This window comes from Mus musculus, chromosome 3 (assembly GCF_000001635.26).
Source record: "Mus musculus strain C57BL/6J chromosome 3, GRCm38.p6 C57BL/6J".
Lineage (NCBI taxonomy): Eukaryota > Metazoa > Chordata > Mammalia > Rodentia > Muridae > Mus > Mus musculus.
This window is the reverse complement of record NC_000069.6, coordinates 116,968,163-116,991,408: the sequence shown is the minus strand read 5'-3', so window position 1 is coordinate 116,991,408 and position 23,246 is coordinate 116,968,163. Positions and strand designations below refer to the sequence as shown.

Sequence of the window (23,246 nt, the reverse complement as noted above, 5' to 3'; positions counted from 1 at the left end):
GGATCCCGATTGCTACACTCCCCAGTCACTGGACAAGATGCACTGCTTGTGCAATAATGGCTTGACTGTTATGAGGTTAACAGCAGCTTTCTAGTTTGATTTTTGCTCTATAGGCGTGAAGTCCATACCTGATACTGTCACCTGGCCAAAGGTCTATGACTGGAGAGGTTGTAGACCCTAGTGAGGAAGCTACTGCTAATGTTCTATTAAGTAGATAAAATGTGCCTGTCCCAGTGATATTAGAGTGTGTGGCCCTGTTGAAATAGGTGTGTCACTGTGGGCATGGACTTTAAGGCCGTCAGCCTATCTTCCTGGAAGCCAGTATTCTCCTAGAAGACTTCCAATGAAGATGTAAAACTCTCAGCTTCTATACCATGTCTGCCTTGATGATGTCATTCTTTAACCTTGATAATAAAGGACTGAACCTCTGAAAAAAAAATGTGCCTGTCAAATTGCCTTCTACATAGTTATGTTTATGCCTATAGATTAGTGTGTTTATCCGTGTGAGTCAAATGAGCTTCTTTTTGCAATGGGTAGCAATTACTACAGAGACTAATAACTGGCTGGTCACAATGCATTGACTATGTGACTGTTGAATGTTCATGCTGCATGGGAGATATATATATACACACACACACACATACTGCTCTGAGGATCAGGGTAAGGAAGGGTTTGCCTAAGTTAAAAAGTGTAAATAAAAATAAAATAAATGAGACTGAAGAGACGGCTCAATGGTTGAAAGAACTTGCTGCTCTTGCAGAGGGCACAGGTTCATTTCCCGTCACCCACATGGTAGCTTATAATTACTACATATAAATCCAGTTCCAGGGAATCCAGCCTCCAGGGACAACACACACACACCAGCTTGAACAACACTCAAATGTAATATAAAGTAAGCATTTCTCTAAACATTATGGTTCTATAAATATGAAAAGAAGAATCTGACTCTGAAAGAACCCAAGTTTTCAGAAAAAAAAACTCAAGTACTATCTCTTCAGAAAAGCCTTCCTTGGTATCTCCACCTAAATTAGATGCATCCCATCAAAGTCACTGCCCCAGCTACTGACTGTGGAAGCTCCTGCTTTGTTTCCTCTGTAGGGTTTAAATCAGTCTAATACCCCATTTGTGTCTAAAGTCTTTCACCACAAATCTGAGGTCAAGGAGAGCAGACAATGGCTGTTTTTCTCTTTATTCCATCACCATTCTTTGTCCAGAACCTGTTCATGGAAGACAGATAATTAATATTTTTCTACTGAGCAGAATCAACTGTCCCACAACAATAGCTTTAAGACATTGATCAGTGAAAGTGTTCGCCTTGTGAACAGTTGACCTCAGAACTGTCCCATATTATTCGGCTCTGACAACCTTTATTTTTTTTATATGTATTTATTTTATCTTATGTGCATGAATGCTCGGCCTGAATGTATGCCTTAGTGCCATGTTCATTCCTGGTGCTCATGGAAGTCAGAAGAGCATGTCAGATCCTTCAGTATATTATATATCAATATATTATATATGCCAGTATATTATATATGCCAGCATAATCCACTGGTATTATGGGAGGTTATAAATGGTCATGTGGGTGCTGGGAACTGAACCCAGGTCCTCTGCAAAACAAGTACTCTTAACCAGTGAACCATTTCTCTAGCCCCACAGCAACATTTTTGAAACCAAAGTAATTTAACACTCCAATAGACTCGTGGGGCAGTGGGCTGTGATAGGCAGCCTGGTTTCTGGTTGAGCTAGGTTGGAAACCCCTGTGACCCTGCAGAGAATAACCCTGCAAGGGACAGTAGATGTTCGCTATGCTCCTGGATACCAGGCTCCCCACACAAGGCCGCAGCTCTCCATAATTCTATGGACATCAGTCACATAAGGACAAAGCCCCAAGCCCCTCCACAGATAGAACTTGTGACCACAGGTCACGTAGCCTCAAGACAGATCTCCATTTTAATATGGTACCTAAAGGCCTGGAGGCTTAGACAATAAACTCCCCTTCCCAGACACTCCTCCCTGCAAAAGGTATTTAATCCCAGGCCCACCCTGAGAAAGTGGGGTATAGTTTACTCATTGTCACTCTGCCATGACAATAAATGCCTTAAAACCATGGACTATCTCTTTTCATCGGGATCTGCAGTGGGGAGCAAGGGAGCAGGTCTTCGCCTAAAGAGCCAACTGCCTGGTCTCCCGTAGGGGGCCTCTCAACACTCTCAGCCATGGCCTCCACCAAGCCAAGCTGCCTGCCCAACAAATCAAGGACTCTCCTCCCTGAAGAACCCAGCCAGAGCACTCCCCTCTTTCCCTCTTCGGCCCCATGCTAGATCCAGCCTGCAGGCCCCCACTCAGCTCTTCTGCTGTTCCCAGGGGTGCCTAGGTGCCCAAGATTCTGAGAACCTGACATCTCTGGCCTCCAGCAGTCCCTGGGACCACAGACTGTGTCCTCCCAGCCCTGGAGTGGGGGTCCTGCAGCTTCACCTGCGTCAGGCAGTCAAAACTTCCCACATCCCACCTACCGAGCTGCCTGAGCCCCGAGTGGAAAAGGAACACCATTAACCCCACAATTCATCATTTCCAGCTAACCACAGAGGCACATGACCTACGGACACACAGATGGTAGGTAGAATGCATGCCCGATTGCAGGTTTGTTCTCAAGCTACTTCCTTAGGAAGAGATCGCTTTTTAGTACAAGAATTAACCACTAAGAAGAGTGTGAGTGCTTAATTAAGCACACAACTCATTGAAAGTGTGGGCACTGTTTTCACTACTTACATGTATATTCCAAGTTGACCTAAATGGTTAGAGATACAGTATACTAACGAATACAGCTAGACTTGATTCTGGTTTTCCCTAAAAATAATAAACCTGTGGTTCAGTGGAAGAAGGGGCTTCATTAAATAGTGGGGGACACATGAGGTAATGACCAAGGAATCTATGCTCATTTGGAGAAAAGGAGAACAAATGAAACCAGCCATGATATGAGATTAATTAGGCCTGCCATTTGAGTCAGTCCCTTGGCTACAAGCTCCAAATGTGTTAGCACTTCTTGGTTTGGCAGAAAGGTCCAAGAGCTATTGACAGAAATGAGAATAAAAGCTGCAGTGCGTAATTTTTTATCTTTAGATTACAAAGGCCAATGCCCAGTGTAAAGAACTTACCTCAGGCCGTAGTCCAAGTGAGCCAGGAAAAGCATGAAGGGTAAAGAGACGCTGTGATTGCTTTTGACTACTGCTCCTAGCCAGGAAGAGCATACCACTCCTAAAAGCCTTAGTCTTCTCTTTTAGTCCCCTACTCCTCTATTGGAATTCCCTGCCAGTCTGTCCTCTGGTGATCTGTACCAGCTGCTAATTCAATGATGCTGGTCCCTCCAGCTGTACTTTTCTCTGTCATCTACTTAATCACACTCAGAACTCAGCAATGCTGGGAGAAAAGTCTCTTGTCCTCCCTTGTCTTTAAAGGCAATACTTTGTACTAATTTCTTGAGACTTATTTATAGTTTATGTGTATAGGTGTTTGGTCTGCATGGATGTCTATGCACCATGTGTATTCAGTGCCCATGGAACCCAGAAGAGGGCATTGGGTTCCTTAGAACTGGGGTTACAGATGGTTGGAAGCCACCATGTGGGTACTGGGAATTGAACCCCAGTCCTCTATAAAAGTAGTCAGAGCTCTTAAGAGTGAGCTGTCTCTCCATCGTCTGTATTTGAGCTTTACTTACTCAACATATAAAGTCAGTTTGTTTCCTGTGGAAATCTGGGATGGTACTCATGAAAATATCCTCTCCAACGTGTAAGAATCTGTATTCCCTACCCAGATACATGTCTTTTCTACAGTCTCCCTCAGTGAGGAGAATTTTCTACTCAGGGTTCCTAGTAGGAGTTCCTAGAGCTCCTATATCAAAGAATGCACACCATGGTTGTCTACCCACTCCTAGAATGCTACCTGACCAGCCACTGGTAATCCTGCATGCCTTCAAATGATTCAAATTATGCTTTCTTCTACTCTGCATGGATTCACCCTTCTCTTGTTAAGGAGAAATTCTGAGGTAGCATGGTTTGGTCTTCAAAGCAAATAGAAAAAAGGTAAAAAGCTCAGATAGTACCCCAAAGCCATGTTTACTGAAGAATCTTACATAAAACAGAGAAAAGACATGGCTGATGAATAAAAATAATAAGTAAACTAAAATCAGTGGTTTAGATCACTACAAAAAAAGAAAAGACTGGCTAGGAACCTGCTAACATTTAGGACTTCTTTATAGGAGTAAATATTTCTCCCAAGTAGAGAGGGAGCAATAGATTGCCATGCAACATGGACTCTGTCAGCAAGAACATTTTGCTCTTTAGAATAAAGGACCTTGTAAATAAAGCTAAGCCCTGAGTTGTTCCCAGGGGAGAGTCTGTTTCATATGGAATGCCAAGACCTAAGGGGTGGGGGGGAGATCATCAATAAATAAATGCAAAGAACTGAATTGTCACATTCTTTTTGTGCACAAACCCTTCTTTATTTGGTGCCCCCATGCTAGCAAGTCACTGCCTCTCTTCTTTATAAATAACTTGGCATTTGGTAACTGCCATTTGTAATCCTATGTAAGGACCCCCCTCTGTGCATATCTCCTGCTGTGTGCCCATTTCATAACATTTGTTTGCCCTCCATTTGCCTGCATGTGGATCTATGTTTGTAGATTTGTAGAAAAGGGGAAGACCCCATAGTCCCCCAAGGGTTAGAAGCTATTCAAGTGACCTGACAAGCTTACTCCCTCCAACAGCTCCAGGAAACTACTCCATTAAGCCATGGAGAAATGCACTTCCTCTCCTCTTCACACAGATGAAGTTCAAAGAAGAAAGTGGACCTGTCCCACTCCCTAATAAGGCTGATTTCCTTTTCTTCACCCCTATCCGTTTTCAAAGAGGAGATGTAAGCAAAATGAGGAGGTAAAGAGAGTTCGATAAGCACAAAATTGTCAAGTAGACAACGCCTAGCAATAAAGCCTTTAAAAAGTAACAGAAGATGCTTATCTGGGTGGACCTGTTTCCCAGTTGAACTGCAATTGTTATTCTACTCAGGAAGTACCTTCTGTGGCTGCTTATGATGTGGGCATCTTAACCGCCTCAGATCTCATCTTAACGAATTCCAAGTTTCCGGATGGGAGGAGATGGCATGACCTGAGAAATTCCACAAAGAGGGAAATTTATATTTTGTTTTAAATTTTCCCTCCAGGAGGTATTTATATAGCACTTCAATTAAGTATATTAAGAAGATATTTTTATTGTTGAGATCCTAAGAATTGGGTGACACACAAGTGCTGAGATTATAAACAGGCAGCTGCCACTGCCACTATGGGGTGACATTCTAAGTATTCAAATTCCACAGGAAATATGGGCTCTGCCTAAACTCTAAGGAGGTCCCTGCAGTTCTGTTTATGGTAATTCTATTTCTTGGAGCTTGGTGCTGTTTAAAATCGCACCCCACCCACACCACAGCATGGCTATATAATGTAGTCCTTTCATTCTTTGCCCTGAGAACACATTAAGCAATCTACCCTCCTACACTTAGAATCTCACCAGAAAAGAAATGAGAACAGAAGGAGAAGAGGAGGAGGGAGAAAGAGAAAAGGGAAAAGAAGGAAAAATAAAGGGTATGGATTCACAAGAATTGCACTTTGTGTGATAGATTCAATGAAGGAACAGCAGCAATATTTGCTTCTATTTTAGAGTATAACTTCCAAGTGGAAAATGATGAAGATTTTTGAGGGAGAAGGATATAATTTTCAGGGTCCTTTCTAAAAGTCTATGCTTAGGCGTATGCAATGAACATTACCAAAGCATTCATCTCTCTTAAGATAGACCTATTAAATATTTTGGAATTAAGCTTTCAGTTGGCATCTTTCAAAACACTTACGTCCAAAAATCTTGAAGCTAGAATTACAATTGTCTGGAGCCCAATCTGTCAGTAAGCAAACCCCCAGCCTCCCTCCTTAACAGTGGAATGGGCTGAAGGGCAGACACACTGACAGCTGCTTCATTTCTTGCTTTGCCATGTAAATCCACTTTAACATAACTGGCTCTGCACACTGGCTTTTAGAGGGATGGTGGTGCCTAGAAGCTGAACTAATTGGATAAGCTTATAGAATATTTCCATAATGACAAAGAATCAGACCCAACCTCCCAAGATTTCCAGTCAGTCTAATGGAAAATCTGCTGGACAAGGAGTGTTACCATTTAATGAACTGGCACTCTGCCCAAGTTGGCTTCAGTTTTCCCGTGTTGGGAATAAAATCACTGGATAGCTTTTTGATCATAGGGAAGGATGAGTGTGCTCTTTCTCTTGAAGCATTCAGTATGGTCTTGATGTGTATATGTAAAAGCATGCAGTCAACAAGAATAAAAGTACTGAGTGTAAAATGACATACATTCTAGCTTGCTTTCTGTTGCTGCGAGGAAACACTCTGACTGAAAATAATCTAATGAAGGAAACACTTTACTTTACCTTGTATCTCCGGGTCACACTCTATCATTGAGGGACACCCAGGCAGAAACATGAAGAAAGGAATGTCTCCTATTCCACACAACTTTACCTCCTACTGAGGCACTCATTTCAGAGCCAATGAAACATAGCAGGAACCATGCAAGATGTTGCATGCTAGCGCAGTCACAAGCCAGATTATACTAGTGATGACTACCTGCCTATGCCTAGGAATGATGCTGCCCACAGGAGGCTGAGCCCTACTACATCATTAATACATACATTAGTAACGAAGATCAGTCTTCCACAAACATATCCACGGGCTGATCTGATCTAAGTAGTTCCTCAGTTGAGGATCTCCTGTCAGAGACTTCAGGGGCTATGTCAAGTTGACTGCTAAAGTTAGCCAGGACATGTGCTTCCAAAACTTGATGTACATTTTAAAGAATTTGGCTTGTGCACTATAATAATTAAATATTAGCAATCATAATTACAAAGTGGCCACTGTGAAGTATGTGTTACTCTCCATGACCATGTTTTTGTAAACTCTCAATTTTTTTATTTCTTTTAGACAGGGTCTCACTACATAGCCATAGGTAATTTTGTCATAAAGAGGGACAACATTTTGATATGTGACTTGGGTGTCATTAAAAAATACCTAGAGATAAACGTTCTTATCATGACTGTGTATGTATGCATGGGTGTACACAGTACATATGTAAATATGCTAAACAGGAAGACATATTTTTGAAAGCCACATGCCTTATATAATAAACCAGCATTTATAACCCTTTATGTAACAATTTGATCATCCATGGTCTTCTTTGGAACCTGGAAAGATTAGCTTGTCTCTGAAGATCTCGGGAAGTAAGGGCTATGGCTTTGCTTCCCTCACTGATACACCTGACCCATTCTCATCTTTAACTGTGATTTGTACAAACCTAAAACTTTCAAACAGTCCAGCTGTCTCCTGTGCTAGGCTGAGCCTGGACCTTCCTCTACCCTGCCTCTGATTTGAATGATATTTCTACTTTCTTCAGTGTTTGCTGTCTTCCACTTGCCTCTGTCTTCTTCAATAAAATGAGCTCACTGTCTTATCTATCTTTGCCTGTAGCACACGACATGTTGCCACACAGTCAGGAGATGGTTTATGAAGTGTGTGATGTGCGGATGGAAGGAAGACGTGGTTGGAATTCAGAGTTACTAGCCTCTGCTCAGCAGTGCCAGCCCCTCACATTGTTGTATCCAGTTTCCAAATTGCTCACATGTGGAGTGGAAAAATGTTCTTAGGGAATACAGTTATTTAAAGAATCCCAAAATCCAAATCTGAGAGGTGAAGAGTCATACAGTCAACAACGTGATCGCGGGGGAAACAACTCCTCAGTCATCTACCCCAGTTGCTCTGTTGACAATTATTGGCTCTATATAAATGCAAGGAAGTTGTTTTCGCCCATACCATCAACAAATGTAATTCAAGCTGTAGGAAAAAAGGAAAGAAGAATGTAAGATTTTTTTTAAGCAGATAGAAAGGGTTCCACTTAATAATTATTTTTTGCAAATCTAGGGCCACAACTTCCAACTATTCAAACATTAAATACTATAATCAGTTACACTTGGAACTAAAACCGTGACTTCTGGAGATAGAAAGGATGAAATAACTTTTCAAGAAACCAAAACGACTGGAGAGATTGTCTGGCCATTAAGATCACTGGTAGCTCTTGCAGAGGACACAGGTTCAGTTCTAAAAACCCATAGAGTGACTCACAACCAGCTGTAACTCCAAAGTTCTCTCCCAGACTCTGCCTGCACCAGGCACATGTGTGGTACACATACATACATGCAGACAAACATTCATACACATAAAGAATTCTTCAATTTTTTTATGAAGTAAAAGACCAATAATTTAATTAATTTATTTATTATTTATTTACATGTGCACTGGTGTTTTGTTTGCATGTATGTCCATGTGAAGTGTGTCAGATCTCCTGGAACTACTTACAGACAAGTGTGAGCTGCCATGTGGGTGGTAGGAACTAACCTGGGTTCTCTGGAAGAGCAGCCAGCACTCTTATCCATTGAGCCATCTCTCCAGCTCAAGGCTAATTTTTTTTAATTTAAAAAAAAAAAACCTAGCTAAATAGACAATGTAGGTAGTTAAGTTTTAAATTTTAGATTAATTCAGTTATTAACTCTAACATTTTCAGTAATTTGACAGCCTTTGTAGTTACTAAGCCAGAAACAAAACAGAAACCCAACAAGTTTTTCATGGAGAGACACACTGAAATATAACGTATTGCACAGGATGAAAGTTAGCCGACCACTGGTGTTCTGAACGGATCTCACTCAATGACAAAAGGTAGGAGGAACAGAGATGTCCTTACCAGGGACAGCTTAATATGCACTATCACATATGACAGACACAATTCAAACTACATTTTATTTCAGAAACTTTTATTTTAGTTCAAACATTTTAAATGTCACAGTGGATTGGCTGGCTAAAAATGAAAGTCTTGAGTGAAGGTATCGCAGCGCACCAGCATTTTGGAAAACACCCAAGCCCAAAAACAATACCGAGGGTCGGGCAGCTTCCTTCCCTGCTAACATAGGAAGGAAAGTGAATAAGGCAAACGGTCCTCACTGAATACAAATACAGTCAAAACAAATACAGTTAGACTTGGACCAGGGTGGTCCTTTTCATCTTCCTCTTCGCTGTACACTGTACATTGATCTGGTGTGTGAGTGGTAAATTCATGGGTGCTGTTAAATAGACTGAATATTAACATCTCATTTACGTGGACAGGGGAAGAGAAATAAATAAGGAACCATCTTCCCTTGGGTTGGAGGCTTATGGGGGAAGTTGCTGTATAAGTTTTGTTTGTTAATGTTTTTTTTTTAATCTGTGGCTATTCATAGTAAGGGGAAAACAGCTGCACCTTTTATCTCGACACAGTCAAACAATTGGTTTCATTAAATATCCTTTTCCACCAGTTGTTTGACCTCTAGGAAACCGAGTCTGAAGTTATTAATAATGTTCAAAGAGAATGCAGGCTGCTTAGCCACACACAGTATTCTAATATTGCAGTCATTTTTAGTATATTATTGTACCTTCAGAATATCTCCTCTACTGAATAGTTACAATCTACTTTCCAATAAATGTCTAAGAAAGATGATCATGGGCTTTGTCCAACCTTAAAAAGGTTGATTCACAAATCATCAAAATGATGAAATTTGCATGTCATGCATAACTATTATTCTAGGTACATGATATGTGTTGTTTAACCTCATGGCATGGCCTGGCATTGCATTGTGACTTTGTAAATAATAAAGGCAGGATGGAATCTGACACTGAGATGGAGCTTTGGAACCAGATGTTCACAGCTTTAAATACACATTCCACAGTTCGCCATATCTATGACCTCTCTGTACTTTAATCTTTTTGAGTGTTAATTTCCCAGGCCATAGAAATTCTATTACACAGAAGATGGATAAAATTAATAATGATATATGTTGCAACATAACAAGAAGAAAGTATTTCTCATCTTTTTGACTCAAAGAAATAGTAAATGGTTGAGGTGATAACCGGGCTGATGACGCTGATTTGATTTTTGTGCAATATATACAGAAACAAATATCATACCAAACCCTACACACGCACAACTAGAATGTGTCTGGTAAAAACAGGACTTACAAACTCCCAGGATACTTGGTCGGCCTGTAAAGCATTTGAAACATATTGAAAGGCCCAATGAGTCAGGTGAGCCATCATTTGACAGTGAATGATAATCCATTAACTATCAAATCCTACCTAAGCATTTAGAACACAAACAAAAAGTCTTTATTATGCAGAAGTTATATTCTAGCTAAAGAAGCTAGATAACAACAAAAGTATACTTTATGATGTAGAAGATGCAGTAAATAAAGTCTGTAATAAAAAACAGAAAATGAAATGAGGTGTGGAGGCTGATAGTGGCAGGAAGATCTCGGGTGATCAAGATAGGGCTCTTTGGGAAGAGATCATCAAGGAAGATGTGTGGTTAAAAGTAAAGGAATAAATCACAGAGCCATGTGAGAGTGTGAACTCCAGAGAGACATAATAGTCAGAAGCCTAGGGTGGAAGTCTAAGCTGGGGGTCTAAGTAAACTTAATGCATCTTGGCATCTGACTGACAGCTCTGTAAGATAGAGAATACACACACACACACACAAGCGTGCACACTCCCACACACAAATACATATGCAGGAATCAGCAAAGGAGGCCAAAGGGACACCAGTGAAGTGGGAGCAAAGTAAAGAGCACAGCGTTGGGTGGCCAAGCGAAAAAAGGAAGAGAGGAAGGATGGACGCTGCACAATGCTGTGGACACTTAAGGAGAGAGTCTATACTGTGGACCATACCAAAGTTTCTTTACCCTCTCAACCTTAAAGGTCATATTCCCTAATAAAGAGATAAATGGTACTGCGTGCCCTGGAGTAGAAGTATACCAGAGTCAGAGCTCTCTTGCAGCTTGTGTCCATCCCCTAAACACAGACCACAGCAATTCTGTCCCATTTAGGGGTCCACTAGAGAAGGGCAGAGTCTGAGGCTTAGGATAGTAAGAGTCAGGATGGGTTAACATGGAAACTGGTGTCAAGTATTGTCTGAATGAGCAGTAGTGAAATGAACAAAGAAAGCTCCTGAGTCACAATTGTGGCAGCACGAGCCTGTGATGTCAGAACTAGGCAGATGAGACAGAGGCTCCGGGGTTGGACACCAGCCTGAGATCCATAACAAGTTCAAAGCGAGCCTGGTCTAAAGGTACTTTATCCAGAACAAAATTTATAAAAGGAAAAAGTTCAAATTAACAAAAAAAAATGTACAAAGGAAGCTAAGTAAGAATGGTGGTACCAGCATTCAAGGCTGACACAGGAAGATCACCAGAACCTCAAGGTGAGCCTGGGCCTTCAACAGCTTTGAGACACGGAGCCCTTGTCTGAAGGGGAAAAAATTAACTTTTATCCTTAGGCTTCCACCAATTCAGGCCTCTGGAAGATGGAAAAAGTTAAGACAAGACAAGACTTAGTTTCAAAGGACTCTCGAAAAGATGAAATAACCACTCCAGGATGTGTGTAATTACCTAGTGTTTGTGTGTGTGTGTGTGTGTGTGTGTGTGTATGCATATATATATACATATATATGAGTGCTTAGGTATATATAATTAATATATATTAATGTATATTACATATTAATTTTTTGTGTATATCCTATGCACTCAGATCCCATTTGCTTTATTTTTTCTATTCATTCTTGTTTGTCCATTTTGTGCTTCTATAACAACTACCACAGATTGTGTAAGTCATAAACAACAGAAGTTTATGGAGACTGAGTCTTTCAAAGTCAAGGGGTTACATCTGGAGGGATATTTGGCTACATCATAAAGTGGTGGAAATTATCGTATGATGGAAAAGAAGAAGGTAAGGAGAGAGACGGATAACCAATGCCTTCTTAGCTAGTCTAATATGTTCATAAAGGTGCTCTTAAATCTAACCACGTCTCAAAAGTATACAATATGAATGAAATTGTCTCCTGCACTTTGAAAGTGATGTTTAAACCATACCAATGCCTTTCTGGCTTCTAGGTTCAGACCTTCTAAAGATCAGAAACAATTCTGGGAGCCATAACAAGATCATCAGCAATATTTTAGTATTTTACCATAGGCATTCACGCCTAAAGTCCATTTTCTACCTTCTTTTATCGGTGCTGTTACTGAAAAGTATTTCACATAGTATATTTTGATCATGTTTTCCCTTCTCCAGTTCCTTCCAAATCCAACTTTATGCTCTCTCTCTCTCTCTCTCTCTCTCTCTCTCTCTCTCCCTCCCTCCCTCCCTCCCTCTCTCCCTCCCTCCCTCTCTCCCCCCTCTCTTAAAAACGAACAAAAACAAATACAACTAAGTTTGTTTTGTGTTGTCCTGGGCATGGAGACTGTAGTTGATAAACCCAGAAAGACTCATGGGAGAAAGCTGATTTTCCATTTTCCAGCAGGTATCAATTGAAGATAGCTTCTTAATTAAGAGTGGAACTCCTTTTTCAATTCCTCTTTCAGTGCTGGGACCCCATCTGGTTCTGAGTTCATATGTACAGCAGTCCTCTTGTATCTGGAAAACACTATTCCCTTGGAGTCACCCATCACTTCTGGCTGTTACAGTCTTTTCTCTCTCACTTAGATCTCTGAGTCTCAAGGTAAGGAGTTGATGAAAACATCCTATTTTGAACTGAGTGCTCCAAAGTCTCTCACTCTCTGCACATGGTCCAGTCATGGATCTCTGTGTTAATCCCCATCTACTGCAAGCTTCTCTGATATGGATTGAACAAGGCACTTCCTCTATGAGTATAGCAGTTTGTCATTGGGAATCTTTTTATTGCTATGTTCCTTTAGCAAATTAACAGTATTAGGTCTTCCTCTTACACCAGTGGTTCTCAACCTGTGAGTTGCAACTACTTTCAGGGTCACATATCAGATATCCTACATATCAAATATTTATATTGTGATTCATAACAGTAGCAAAACTACAGTTATGAAGTAGCAATGAAGTAATTTTATGTTAGCGAGTTGCCATAACCTGAGGAACTAAAGGGCTGCAGCCTTAGGAAGGTTGAGAACTACTGCTCTAGACCTGCCGAGGAATTTTAATCCAGCAACATGGCTGTTTTGATTATGTCTAAAGACCTTCTAGGCCTGTGTAATCTGGATGGAATACAGGCGCATCCTTAGTACAAACTTTTCACCCCAAATAACGTAGGTAAAGTTAGTTTGTGAAAGGAAGCAGCCATGTTTGAAAGTGATGTCTAATTGAGGGGCAGACAAAGTGATAAATCAAATAAAAGATTTGACAAAATGAATCAGATATAGGATACTCCTAACTCTCGTAAGAACATCACAGGAAAGGGAGGCAACGTAAAAGAGCAGCAGCAGCAGCAAGAGAATGAGAGTTCAGTCAGTTAGGTGCAGTTCAGCTGAGTGAGTTCAGTGCTGTGGAGTTGAGTTTGTTTGTAAGCTCATACAGAGCCAGTTGAAGCCAGAGACTAAGAAGAGGCAGAAAATTAGAACAGATTTCCAGAATTAGTTTGAGGCCAAGCAGAGCAATTCAGTGAAAAGTCAAAAGAAGCCAGATTGCATCAGTCAGCTTGGAGAGGACTTTGAGCCAGAACAGCTGAGTTGAATCAGTCACCCAGAGTTTAGAAAGCACTAGAAAGGATGAGCTTATTCAGCAGGAAGCCTCTGAGATGACAATTACAGCTGGCTTTTACAGTTACTTTTATATAGACCCATAACCAATTTAGTCTCATGTTCTTGGCCATGTAAGCAGTGATAAGTAGGTATGTGTTCCATCGTATGGAAATCAGATCATAAAGTGGTTGGTTACTCCCATGACATTTGTGCCTCTATTGCATCAGTGTTTCCTGCAGACAGGTCGCTGTTGTAGGTAACAGGGGTTCTAGCCGGATGCTACAGATGATTGCCTTCCTCCTCTTGTAGCATGCAGCATACCTTTCAGTACCATGAATGCAGAGTACCTTTCAGTACCATGAATGCAGAGCACCTTTCAGTACCATGAATGCAGAGTACCTTTCAGTACCATGAATGCAGAGCACCTTTCAGTACCATGAATGCAGAGTACCTTTCAGTACCATGAATGCAGAGCACCTTTCAGTACCATGAATGCAGAGTACCTTTCAGTACCATGACTGTGAGTTAGTAGGTAGGAAGGTTCTAGTTAGCACCTCATGACTCTGTGTTCTATGACATATGTAAATGTTCTCTTCAGCAATTAGACTTTGCCATCAGGCTGTGGTTTAAGTTGGTGGTATAAAATGTCCAGTTGGGCCATTATCTCTGTTACTACTTAGTGACTCCATTTCAATTATTTTCAAATACATAGCTACTTTAGGAAACTTATACAGTAGAAGGCTTCCATATGCTTTTTCAAATCGCCTTTAGTGTTAAGTGTTCCTCCCAACATTCCCTTCCTTGCTCTATCCCCTTCCCTATTTAAGCCTCATATCCTAGTTTCCCATTTATCTCTCCGTATCACTATATTCTGTTTCATCTTCCTTGGGGATCCTCTTTAATCCCTTACTAAGTACCTAACCTCTGTGGTTATTCAGATTATAGCACACATATTGAAAACTTAAAAGCTAATATCCACATATAATAAAAAATATTCAATCTTAGTCTTTGGGGATCTGTGTTATCTCACTCAGGATAATTTTTTTCCTAACTTTGTTCATTTACCTTCAAATTTCATAATTTCATATTTTCTTCATAGATAAATAATATTTTATTATATTATATTCTAAAATGTTTTAATGTTCTTTTTGATTTCTAGATTGACTCATTTTTCACTCATTAGTGAATTGTTCAGTTTCTGTGAGTTTGAAGATTTTCTTGTTTGTTTCTATTTTGCTTCTTTGGTTGTTGATATCTAGCTTTAATTCATAGTGTTCAGACAGAGTGAAGGGTGTTATTCAACTTTCTTGTACTTATTAAGATTTGCTGTGTTTCCAAATATGAGGTCAATTTTGGATATATTCCCATGAGCTTCTCAGAAGAAAGTATATATTCTTTAGTGTTGGGTGTGATGTTCTTTAGAAGTGCACTTTGAGCTATCCATTTCTTCCAATTTGATTTCAAGATCTGAAATTCTCTCTTCCCTTCTTATAGTTTGCTGGTGAGGTTACATCTGAAGTTTTTGTTTGACACCCTAAATTTTTCATTTTCCAATTTTATTTCAGTTTGACTTTTCCTTCATGAGTCTATTTCTTTGTTTAATTCTACTTTGATGTCTTGAAATGTTTTCATTATTTCATTTAACAATTTGTGTTTTCATGATCTTCATTGAGGCATTTAGTGGTCTCCTTTTTAAGGCCCCTGAACATATTCACAATTGATATTTTGAAAGCATTTTCTTATATTTCAGCCAAGTTGCTTTTCTCAGGGCCTATTGCAATAGGGTTACTGGACTCTGAGGGAAGCATATGGTATTAGCTATTCCAGTCTGGTTTTGTGATAGGGCCTACACATCTGGAGTTATGACAGTTGACATGTTTTGTTTGTTTGGTGTCTGTTTTGGTGTCTTTGTTGGGAGGTGTTCCATTCTTTGCTTGGGGTTGCCCGTTCTGCATCCTAGACAAGTGTGACAGTTGTGGTGTCCCTGGTAGAGAATGGTCAGAAGTGACACAAAGGAAGGCACATGGGCTAGAAGGAAAAACTTAGAGAGACAGAGGAAATGAGCCAGAGAGACTGATGCCCATACCAGAGGCAGGTCCTCAGGAAATCTGGTTTTCCTACCTTCTTATAACTCATGTTTCCTTCCTCCTATGTACCCTGAGAAAAGCTGACTTTATTCTCCTGAAATATGAATATGATCTTTCCTTTCCTACTTCCTTCATTCATGTCTGTGAACACTGAGCTCTCTGTACACATATCTATTTCTGTCAGTCTGTCTAATACTTCTTTCTGCTCAAAGAAAAATCATCTCCTTTTGATCCTCTCACTATAGGAGTGTCTTTTCCACTTTTAAGTCTGGCTTGAGGTCACTTCCTTGCACCTCACTTAATCTCTGCTTTCTTCCATTCACTTCACACTTATGTTTGTACCGCCCATGGCAGAACTCACATGCTCTGGGACAGGGGCCCAATGGAGATTCCCAAAGCACAGGCTAGTGCCAAGGCAAGGTAATACGGTCTCAAACAATGTCATAGTTAGTACTTCATCACAGCATGATACATGGTGGCTGGCTTATTGGTGTGTTTTGTTTTGTTTGTCCACTAAATTCCTCAAACATATATCTTAACTCTACAGCCAGACAGAGGCTGGCTCTTTTGCCACCAGAGGAACTGTTTTACATCATTTGTACCCCTCTAACTCCTAATTAAAGAGGTTCAATGTGCAATGTTCCCCCCCCCATGGGCTCTTGTGTTGGAGTCTGTGATCCCTGGTGGATGGTGTTGTTTGGGGAGGTTGTAGATCCTTTGAAACAAGTGATAGGGCTAGCAGAGGTGGGTCTGTGGGGACTGGCTTGTATCTTATCCCTGCCTCTGGCCCAAACTCTTTCATGATCCTTCAAGATGCAGCAAGCCTGATGACAAGTTACTGCCACTCCAGATGTCACCTCAGATAAGACACCTCACCCTCCGTGCCTTCCCTACCATGATGATCCCTTCAACTGTGAGCCAAAATAAAACTGTCTTTCTTTAAGATGCCTCAGCCATGTATTTCCAATGGTAATGAGAAAGGTAAGTAAAATTGCTAATAAAGTACAATTTTTCACTCATCATCCTCATTGATATTGATTAACAAACAACAGAAGATCTGGTTAAGCTATCTTAATAAAATTATTGAGGGCAGATATAAGATACAACTTGCCAAACGCATGAAATTCAAGAAGAATGAAGACCAAAGTGTGGACACTTTACCCTTTCTTAGAAATGGGAACAAAACACCCATAGAAGGAGTTACAGAGACAAAATTTGGAGCTGTGACAAAAGGATGGACCATCTAGTGATTGCCATATGCAGGGATCCATCCCATAATCAGCTTCCAAACGCTGACACCATTGCATACACTAGCAAGATTTTGCTGAAAGGATCCAGATATAGCTCTCTCTTGTGAGACTATGCCGGGCCTAGCAAACACAGAAGTGGATGATCACAGTCAGCTATTGGATGGGTCACACGGCCCCTAATGGAGGAGCTAGAGAAATTACCCAAGGAGCTAAAGGGAACTGCAACCCTTTAGGTGGAACAACAATATGAACTAACCAGTACCCGGGAGCTCTTGTCTTTAGCTGCATATGTATCAAAAGATGGCCTAGTCAGTCATCACTGCAAAGAGAGGCCCATTGGACTTGCAAACTTTATATGCCCCAGTACAGGGGAACGCCAGGGCCAAAAAGGGGCAGTGGGTGGGTAGGGGATTGGGGGGGGGTGGGTATGGGGGACCTTTGGGATAGCATTGAAAATGTAAACGAGGAAAATACCTAATAAAAAATTATTGAGGGCAAATAGAGCCCTCCTGCTATTCTGCAAAGGTCTCTGATCATAACTACATACTTAACATTTAATGGATGCTATCTCACTAGGCTATGCTGCTTTATAAAATATAACTCTAGATATCTTGTGATCCAACTTACACTTATAGAGGTACTGTACATTTTATAAATCTTACAGAGACATCTTTCCTTAATCTCAAAGTCCACAGTCAACTGCTTATTGAATTATGGATAACTAATTGACTTGGTGAGAATATAAGCTCTTTTATCCACATCCATCCTCTTCATACCCCCATCTTCGACCCCCAAAATTTTTTCACAAATTTCTTTTCCTCAATTTCTGGCTGATATTATATCACCTCAGATCAAGAAACTCAAAGTAATCCAGAACCTTCTCTTTCCCGCATATCCTACATCCCGAGGTTCTTTTTTATTCTTCCAAAAAGATTAAAACATGCACATGATTGTAACAATTCCAAACACCCTTACTGCTATCACCTTAGACCAAGCCACCATCATCTCTCACACAATCTCATCCTACCTGTCATCTTCCATCTTTGAATGGCCCCTGTGCTGAAAATTATTGGTGACTGCTTATTCCACACTGAGTGAAAGCTGTAGTCCCCACCATGGTTTACAGGGTACTATGTAGTTTGAGAAATATCATGTTCCCAACTACATCTCCTGTCATTACCCTTCACCTGGTGCCCACCTCTAATGACTGATGCTATTTCATGCTAGCTATAGGGTCTTTGCATGGACTTTACTTGATATATTCTTGTACTTGGTGCCTTCATGACTCACTCCCACTTCCCTTTAAGGTCTTATTCAAATGCTCCCCTCTTATCTAAGCTATCATAACCACTCAGTTCTAAACTGAAGTCTTCATTCTCTTCCACCCTCTTTTCTCTACAGCAGTATCACTATTTCGTGGACATTGAGTACAGAAACATGACTGAGCAAGAGTCTCATTTACTGCTCTCTGGGTTTGCATCTAAGCCGTGTTTCCCAAGGCTACTCCCAGACAGGCATTGACGATGGCAGAAACACTAACACGAGCTCATTCCTGAAAGACCCAGGACCACCCTGATAGTTAACTTTGGCTCTAGCACTCTCAAGTGCCATGGCCAATGTTCCTTAGCCCGCCCTGCAGAGTCAGCTGCTCCCATACAACTTTCCCTCTCCCTTCCACTCAGATTCCCAAACTGTTCCAGCTCCAGCCTTTTCTGCTTGGTTCCCAGCCTCCTCTCATATACTCATTTCTCATAATAAAGTCTTGTCCATGTACCCTTTCTTGGCATTTGAGTCTCAGAGAATCCAGAATAATACAATCCCCTTATATATTGCATATTATATTTGGTGTTTTTATTGCTTACTAGAATATAAATTTCTAGAGAGGAAGAATTTGGTTTGCTTAAGAATCTCAAACACCTAGCTAGCACAGTAGTACAAGATGACCACTCGATAAACAAAGTCAGGATGAAAGACTGAGTGAACTTCAAAAATATTATCAGTTTTAACAATGTCAATTATGTGAATGAATAAACACAATATCTCTCAGCTTCCTCCTGAATTCCTCTTGTTTCCCTCCCTCCAGCCCCCAGCCCCCATAGAAAAACCTTTGCAGGAATGAGATCTGGGAGATAAATTGATTGTAGGAAGAGATCCAGATTATTAATTGGATGACTGCCCATTAATTTTGGCAAGTAAATGCCGAATTCTGACTGAGATACTTGTCTGCTTTCTTGTCCTTAACATCAGTCAGGGTCTGCAGATAAACAAAATCAAAAGCTTTGAAGATTTGATGGTTTGTTGTTGTTGTTTTGTTTGTTATTGTTTGTTTAAACATCTGTCCAGCAATAATCAAATTTGATCCCTTCCTAATTAATTCGATCTCTTATTCTCTACTCCTAAATGTCTCTTGAGAATGGAAAAACAAAACATAACTTTTCTCAAGTATGATTTCTGACTCTTTGTCAAATATGTTTTTAATCACATGTATGGTGGGGTATGTGAGTGTGCACATGAGTGCAGATACCTGCAGAGAGGCCTGTGATGTCCGCTCTCCTGGGTTTTCAGTGACAGGTAATGTGTGCCCCTGTCATGGGTGCTGGGAATCAAACTCAGGTCTTCTGGAAGAGCAATACTTGTTCTTTGTTGTTGTTAAATATTTATTTATTTTTATATATGTGAGTACACTGTTGCTATCTTCAGACACACCAGAAGAGGGGGGGTCGATCCCATTACAGATGGTCATGAGTCACCATGTGGTTATTGGAAATTGAACTCAGGACCTCTGGAAGAACAGTCAGTGCTCTTAACTGCTGAGCCATCTCTCCAGCTCCCAGACTCTTTTTTTATTTTAATTTTTTAATATTAGCTTACCAAGTAATATATTTCCATACAAGGTCTTCAAATGTAATTCCTTTTGATTGTTCCCCACCTCCCCATTCCCTCTCCCCATCTCTCTGACACCCCGTCTTTGCAGTGCCCTTTCTTCTCTGGCACTCTCCCGTTCCACTCACCTTCTTCCCTGCGCCATATAGGAGCTGTGGTTTGAGTAAGAATGGCCTCCATAGGCTCATATATTTGAATGCTTGGTCTGAAATTGGTGGTCTGTTTTTAGAAGGTTTAGGAGGTGTGGCCTTGTTGAAGGAGGTGTATCACTTGGGAGGGGTGAAGCGGGAGGACTTTATGGTTTCAAAAGCCCACCTCAGCCTCCGTCTTATTCTAATTACCTAGAGCCTGTGAATAAGATGTAGGCTCTCAGCTACTCCTCTAGTGCCATGGCTGCCTGCAGTCGTGCTCCCTGCCATGATAGTCATGAATTCACCCTCTGAAACTATGAGCAAGCCCCCAATAAATCTTGTATAAGTTGCTTTGGCCTTGGTGTCTCTTCTCAGCAGCAGAGCAGTAACTGAGACAGAGCCCTTCCTATTTTCCTCATGCTTATCCTTGCTGACGCCCATCTGTATTTACACATATTTAACAGTTAGAGGCCACAGTTCCCATATGAGAGAGAATATACAGTATTTGTCTTTCTGAGCCTGGGTTACTTTGCATGAAACAATGTTTTCTAGTTCCACTTATTTTCCTGCAGATTTCCTAACTTTGTTATTCAGTTATCCACAACTGAATAAAATGCCACATTTTGTTTATCCATTGATCTGTTGACAGACATGGAAACTGATTCCATGTTCTCGCTACTATGAAAAGAACTGCATTAAGCATGGATAGACAAGTGTCCTAAGAGTGGGATCTGGCATCCTTCAGGTGTATCTCCAGGAGCAGAACGGCTGGATCATATGGTAATTCTATTTTTTTGTAACAAACCTCCCCATTTGATTTCTCCTATGGCCACACCAGTTCACAATCCCACCACCAGTATCAGGTGTTTCCTCTTCCCCACATCTTTCCTAGATTTGTTGCCATTTCTCCATTTTCTTGATAGTAACCAGCTCACTCCAGTGATTTGAATTTCCCTGATGGCAAGAGATGTTGACCACCTTTTCAGATACCCGCTGGCCAATTTCTTCCTTTGAATTGTGTTTCTTTGGTTTAGATCATTGGTCCATTTATCAATGGACAACCTTATTTCTTTGGTGCCTAAGTTTTGATGTTCTTTCTATATTCTAAATACTAACCCTTTGTGATTTCAGATTCTTGAAAGCGATAATCTTGTTCTTCCGGTGACTGGCTCAGGGTGTGGCCTCTGTGGCTGGGGAGATCCAAATAAAAGTATGAAGCAATCTAAGGTCTATACGTTTCTGCAGAATAGAATAACACAAGGTTCTACCTAGAGTTTTCCTATCCGTCTATAAGCATCTCCGGGAGTTTGGCAGAGGAGGAGGCTTGGTCCAGCTCCCGCATGAAGATTGATTTAACCTTCAGCCCGTGTCTCTCTTTGCCCAGTGCCCTTGGGCATTGCTTGATGAATGGCTTTACAAAGTCAGACAGCTGACATCCCCATCCTGGCTTTGCTACTTATTAGCCATGTGGCAAATGATCTCCCTGAGCCTGTTGCCTCATTTTAAAATAGGAATAATAGCACCTATCTCTCAACACCCCTAAGATAAATAAGATGAGATGCATTTGTCTATGGACAAATATTAGCTACTACTATAACAAATATCAAAAGCACAAAGAAATGTACGCCAGTGTGTTCAGTGTCAGCCTTGTCTATTTAACCTCCCTGCCTGAATGGTGATATTAAAGGGCTGATCCAAACACATAATAATGTGGTGGATGGTAATTGGGGCTCACCACATCAACATGCACTTAAAGAATAGGTGGGAAAAAGAAAACAAAGTCCATTGCAAAGCTTCCTGGGCTCTGCTCTGACCTGAGTTTCCCCGGGGTTCACTGCCTTCCTTAAAGGGCAGGGACTGTCCACCCAGGGCACACTTTCACAGGCTCGCTCCTTGCTCTTGCATAACTTCAGGCTGTCAAAATGGGCACCTTCCTGAAATTGAAGATTGTCGGGGTTTGTTTTTTTGTTTTGTTTTGTTTTGTTTTTTGTTTTTTGTTTTTTGTTTTTTTTGAATGGGGTCCAAAAAAGGTGCTGCAGTCCCCAGATATCCAACATCAATCATCACGTTAACACCTTTGGGTTTTTTTGTTTTGTTTTGTTTTGTTTTGCTTTCCAAGACCTAAGAGTCTAAGGTCTCTGTCAGAAGGCTGCCTGCGGTGGGACTTTGAGAGGGGAGCTGAGCTTGATGCAAATATTCTACTCTAAGGGTTCTTCGGTTACTAAAGGAGCCATCACCATTACCTAAAGCCAAGCAGAGGGAGATAACAAACAAGTGACTTAGCACTTCTCTCTCTCTCTCTCTCTCTCTCTCTCTCTCTCTCTCTCTCTCTCTCTCTCTCTCTCATCCCCCCCCCCCCCCCGAGATAAACTAAGCGAGATAACTTTAAACACACACAGGCTCACAGGAAAACCTGGGCTGCCCGGACCCCGACACTCAGCACGGCAGCTCCCTGCGCCACTCCTGGAAAATAATGACTTGGGTAAGGAACAGTTAATAAGAAAATGTGTCTCGCTAACCGTGCACAGCACAACAAAGAGCTGGCAGCCCCTGAAGGAAAAGGGCTTGTGCGGCTGCCGTTCAAACTTGTCAGTCAACTCGTGCCAGCAGCCTCAGCGTCTGCCTCCCCAGTGCACCCTCATTACATGTGTCTGTCTGGCCTCATCTGTGCATGGGCTCTGAGCCGCTCCGCTCCTGACAGTTCGGAATTCTCTTCCTCTCTCCCTGCTGCAAAGAGCGGATTTCTCTCCGTGTCTCTTCTGTCATCTCCAGCTCCCCTCTCCAAGGACGCACCTTGATTTATGGTAGCTTTGGACTTCCTTCAGCGTCTGCCTGTCCTTGACTTCTAGAATGGAAGAAGCTGAGCTGGTGAAGGGAAGACTCCAGGCCATCACTGTAAGTCTACATAGAGTTTTAAGTCAGTAAGGTGGTTGCTTAGACAAACGGCACCGGCACCGGCACCGGCACCGGCACCGGCACCGGCACCGGCACAGGCGACGTTGCTAGCTGTCCTTGTCTCCCAGGCCTTCCAAGTAGAGAAACAGAACTAAGCCTTCGTGGACTCTGGTCTGCTTCTCTTAACCCTTGTGACCCTCCATGACACTGGGGCTTCAGAACCTGAGATCCAGGGAAATGGTTCTGGAATTTACAGATGGTGTTTGCATTCTAAACGATAATCAAGGGTTGTTTGCTTGTTTGCTTGTTTTTATAAATAGTTTGTAAACTCTCCT

The 23,246-nt window shown here is 41.3% G+C and overlaps 1 protein-coding gene and 1 long non-coding RNA gene across 2 annotated transcripts in view; one reads left to right on the top strand and one right to left on the bottom strand.

The window, feature by feature from the left end:
- Positions 1-7,002: 7,002 nt before the first annotated feature.
- 4930455H04Rik (RIKEN cDNA 4930455H04 gene) lies at positions 7,003-23,142 on the bottom strand. The gene is made up of 3 exons (NR_040596.1): positions 22,810-23,142; positions 21,133-21,206; positions 7,003-7,936 (listed from the first exon to the last, which is right to left on the bottom strand). It is a non-coding gene; the product is annotated as an RIKEN cDNA 4930455H04 gene (long non-coding RNA).
- Palmd (palmdelphin) overlaps positions 22,457-23,246 on the top strand; it is a 50,691-nt gene continuing 49,901 nt past the window's right edge. Inside the window, exon 1 of the mRNA NM_023245.3 lies at positions 22,457-22,911. Coding sequence (NP_075734.3) covers positions 22,867-22,911 — 45 coding nt within the window. The 5' untranslated portion in view covers positions 22,457-22,866. The remainder of the gene's footprint in view (positions 22,912-23,246) is intronic.